Genomic DNA, 4,873 nt, shown 5'->3' with positions numbered 1-4,873 from the left:
GTTTCTCCTAGAATCAAGCATAATCAAGTAAAATGATGGGTAGCAAGTATTTGAGTCTATATTTAAATCTAGGGGTAATTATAGAGAATTATACATTATGATTTTCTGCATAAAAAAATCTTTAAAGATGCCATTTTTCTTTTTTTACAGCTGTGGCTAATATTAATGAACTCTTTATTGCCTAGAACATAAGCATTTATCACCATAGGCTATGGGGATCCATATGCATGCTCCGCATGTTGAGTCTTTTTGGTCTGATGACATATGTTTTATGCCAGTATTTATCATATATGATACATATAATATCCATGAAACCCTCTATATACAATGTGATATTTGCAATGTTTGTTATTTTGTTGGACTCATGTTTTAATTAGCTTGGCTGATACCTTCTGGGCTTTGCACATGTGCATTTTCCTAATATCTTGATTAATTAAACACATTATGTTTAAAACTAGGATGTTTCAATTTACTTAACAAAAATAAAAAATATTTTCATAAAAAACACTATATGCATGTGTGTTACATCTTTTTTCTTTTTGCTGAAATTCTGCCATGCATCAAACATGGTCACCAGCCTGTCACTTAGAATCACAGATCCAAACCAACCATGAATGTCTCCCAAAGATTTTTGCATCGATCCCTTTGGCCAAAAGGCCAATGGGTATGGTTTGAATTCAGGAGGACCCAACAACAGAAGTTTTAAAGCTTCTCGTTGAATCAGCAACACATATTTAAGGTTGCATAGGACCTACTACGTACGTAGTACACCCATTCTCTTGAGGAAGTGATGACTGCCCATTTACCTTCGGATATCTAACCCTTTTGTAGGGAAAAAGGTAAATGAGGATGCCAGAGTGATGGTACCGAAATACACAAAAAGCTGAACAATTAATCAAGAAAGACCAGCAACTATCTTTTTGATCACCATAAGATTTGTTCTTTTTTTTAATTCTTTTTTGGTGCTGATTAAACCACCATATTGTTCATTTAACTTGCAAGATATATATATATACAATATACATATATATATATATATGTAAATGTATCTAGAAAAACCCTAGAAACATATGGAGATGAGTGGTGGAGAAAGGCCCAAAAGGCTCAAATGGACGGAAAAGAATACAAATTTGAGAAAGGACAAAAATGGTAAAGCGGGGAAAGTCAGTCCACTCAGATGCTTAAATTTGTGTTTGTATGTATCCACGAGGAGAAATATTGAGTAGTCAAATCATTACAATAATTTTTATTTCTTTACTTGCGGATGAAATAAGTACATGTATATAGATATATATATATATTAAACCACAATGATATACAAAAAGTAATAATACATACTTTTATATAAAATGATATAATTCAGTAATAATTGTATATGAACAATACAAATATTTCATATAAAAAATAAAAATATTCATTAAAATAATGTATAACTACAAAAAGGGTACTCTCATAATATTTTAATAATACAATTTACAGAAAAATTATATAAAAATACCATTATCTGATATATATATATATAATATAGAGAAATTATATATATATATAATGTATGGGAGGGAGGGGAAGAACCCTAAAGAGACGGAGGCAGAAGCGGGAGGTAGAGAGAGAGAGATATATAGGTTTTGACTTATTGCCCGGGGGATCATGAGATCTGGAGGAGTAAGGCCTACAGGTTCCAAAAGCCTTCTTAACTGCGAAAACTACAGCTGAATGAACCAAGGAAAGCTCTCCCCTCTCACCCCCATCCCCATGCAAGCAAACGTCCCTTTCTCGCTGTCTCTCTCTCTCACATCGGGAATGCCAACCACACATGTTTTCCTTTCCTATAAACTACCAAACCATGTTTAATTTAATTACGTGACTAATGTACTGTAAGTGAACAGTATTTAATTACACTGATTTTGAGTCAGAATAATTACTTAATAATCTCAACTGCAGGGATTTTAATTTCATAATTATCGAAATAATGACACAAATTATATGCATGATTACCAACATCGATCAAAAGTGAGAAATGTTTGTTGGAATATTTGTCTCCTCATCATCTCAAGCTTGAGTCAATAAGAAAAGCAAATCCCCATGCATGAATTAGGTTTATCTCTCTCAAACTCTGTACTCATTTGTTCATCGTTGGCATATTTGTTTTACTTACTAAATATTAAAAATTATTTAACTATTTACCATCTAATTGTAGGTTAGTGACATGTAACAATACTATTAGAGATCTAAAGTTTTATGAACCTTATATATTTTTTTTAACCGTCTCTCCATGAAAGACTAAGCCAAGAGGTGAATTAACATAATTCATAACTCATTGTTACCCCAAGTCTCATCTTAGAACTAGCTCAACCTATCACGTGAATTATCCCTCAAAATTAGTCTTACTTATATTTATTTAGATAAAAAAAATTAATGACATTAGTTTTACAACCACAAAAAGAAAATATATATGATAGTCCATGACAGGCCTACAGTTGCAAGAAGAAAGAGAGAAGTGGAAAGAAGGGATTCTGCCCCTCTGCTGTCTTATATCTACTGCAGCCAACGTAGCCCACCCTCCTCACCCTCACCCCCACCACCCCCATCTTTCTCTCTCTGATCTATTTCCAACTTCTTTCTTCCTTTCTTTCACAAACTCAAAACCATATAGAATAAAAAGGGCAGATCCAAGGTGGGTTCTTAATCTGTCAACCATCAATCAATCAATCAGTCAATCAGTCATAGAGAGAGAGAGAGAAAGAGCATCCAATCAGTGTGTTTTTCTTAAAACAAAAACCCTAGAAAAATCAAACCATGTCCTCCTCTTCTACCTTGTCATTGGACCACCTCCCTCCTTCCGAGCAGCTCTGCTATGTCCATTGCAACATCTGCGACACCGTCCTCGCGGTATCACAATTTCTTATGTACCCTCTCATTCAGTTCAATTTCTCCAACCCAATTATGGTTCATATAGAAATGCATGTGTTCCGCATATAACACATATATATGTATTTTCTATATATTTGGTTTGGTTTTTGACGGAGCAGGTGAGTGTTCCTTGCACCAGCTTGTTCAAGACTGTCACAGTTCGATGCGGCCACTGCACCAATCTCTTGCCCTTGAACATGCGAGGCTTGCTTCTTTCTTCACCCAATCAGCTTCACCAGCTGGGTCACTCTTTCTTCTCTCCTTCCCATAATCTTTTGGTATGCATATTGATCTGGAAGACCACTACCCTCTCTCTATATATACAGATATATATATGCATGAATTTTCGTATGAGGATTTTTAAGTTTTGTTCGTCAAATTGGCCTATGCCGATCAATTATATATGTCGCAGGGAGAGATCCCAAACCCTAGCCAGAACTTCTTGATCAACCAGATGAACCAGTCTGAGTTTGGCATACCAACCAGAGGAGGAGTTGATGAGCTTCCAAGGCCTCCAGTCACCAACAGACGTGAGATTCACAATTATATTCCTCTTTTTCTTGTTCCTAATCCATAACTTCTAGATATCTTGCTTTGCTTTTTTCTTTTTTTCTTTTTTGGTCCTTGTGCCTCATAATATTAACCAAGAATGGAAAATAGAAAAAAGATTCAACCATTTGATTTATTGCTTCTCTCACAAATCAATTTAGAATCCTAAATTTTCCACTTGGTTTCTATCTCCCTCAATCAAATGTTTCACCTCGTTTCAAGGTCCAAAAGGCATTATTTTGCCAGATATTCGTTCTCTTTTTTGTTGTTTGTTCACTCTTTGACAACATCTATTTTTCAGGAACCCAAAGCAATTAAAGTATTTCACTAATTCAGATTTCTTAGGATGATATTGTCTAAATGCTAAGCAGGAAGCAGAACTTTAATGACTGACGCCTGACATTATCGCCTAACGGCCCTTTAAGGTTGCTCTTTTGCATGCGTGTGAGAGAGAGAGATTGAGAGAAAGCAAGAGTTTTATCCCCTGGAAATATTGATCATGGAAAAGAATCTATGAAAAGACAGCTAAAAACACGAGAAATTACACGAAGTGACAGTAGAGAGAGTGATGAGAAAATCCAGAATTCAAAGTAAAAAGTCTCGAAGGTGATTTTAATGTTCTGTTCTTCTGTGCCTTTCTTCAGCTCCGGAGAAGAGACAGAGAGTCCCCTCTGCCTACAACCGCTTCATCAAGTGAGTAATCATCAAACTCTCTCTCTCTCTCTCTCTCATTAAGGGTGATTGATGGCGTGTTATCAATGTACAGGGAAGAGATCCAACGCATCAAAGCAGGAAATCCCGATATTAGCCACAGAGAGGCCTTCAGTGCTGCTGCCAAGAATGTAAGTCTCATTAGGGTTTCTGAATGCCATGTCTATCTCTCCAATTTGGGGTTTTGTTCCTTGCCCTCATTTTTTCATTTTTGTGGGTTTGTTTGTTCGGTTTATGATTCCAGTGGGCCCATTTTCCGCACATCCACTTCGGTCTCATGCCTGATAATCAGACGGTGAAGAAGAACACCGGTCGCCAGCAGCAGGTACTGTAGATTAATTGAGCCCTCCTCCACTTTGCAGACTTAATTTTTGTACAACTCAATTAGCAAGTCCTCTTGGAATCTGTGTTTTCATTGTTGGTGTAGGAAGGGGAAGATGTGCTCATTAAAGATGGCTTCTTTGCTTCAGCTAATGTGGGTTTCTCTCCTTACTGATAATTAATGGAGCTCTCCCTCTCTCTCTCTCTCCAAAAGCTCTGATTTGTAATGGTGGAGAAAAGTTTTAAGGTTCGGATGGAAGTCGAGCCTGGAACAACTTCAGATGTGATCTTTTGCTATGTTTATACTTTGCTTGCATGTACTCCTGAATCCTTCTAAGTGTAGTTTTACTTGGAAAACCTAAATCTTTTACGTTTCATGCTT

At 36.3% G+C, this 4,873-nt stretch overlaps 1 protein-coding gene across 1 annotated transcript; it reads left to right on the top strand.

Moving 5' to 3' along the window:
* Positions 1-2,553: 2,553 nt before the first annotated feature.
* On the top strand, positions 2,554-4,873 carry LOC127786733 (axial regulator YABBY 1-like). The gene is made up of 7 exons (XM_052314355.1): positions 2,554-2,889; positions 3,030-3,188; positions 3,323-3,440; positions 4,104-4,152; positions 4,226-4,301; positions 4,415-4,495; positions 4,598-4,873. The coding sequence occupies exons 1-7, from the start codon at positions 2,797-2,799 to the stop codon at positions 4,664-4,666; spliced, it is 645 nt and encodes a 214-aa protein (XP_052170315.1). The 5' UTR covers positions 2,554-2,796; the 3' UTR covers positions 4,667-4,873.

The sequence above is a fragment of the Diospyros lotus genome, chromosome 12 (genome assembly GCF_014633365.1).
Source record: "Diospyros lotus cultivar Yz01 chromosome 12, ASM1463336v1, whole genome shotgun sequence".
Taxonomy (NCBI): domain Eukaryota; kingdom Viridiplantae; phylum Streptophyta; class Magnoliopsida; order Ericales; family Ebenaceae; genus Diospyros; species Diospyros lotus.
The sequence above is the reverse complement of the archived record's forward strand: the minus strand, read 5'-3'. Positions and strand labels throughout refer to the sequence as shown.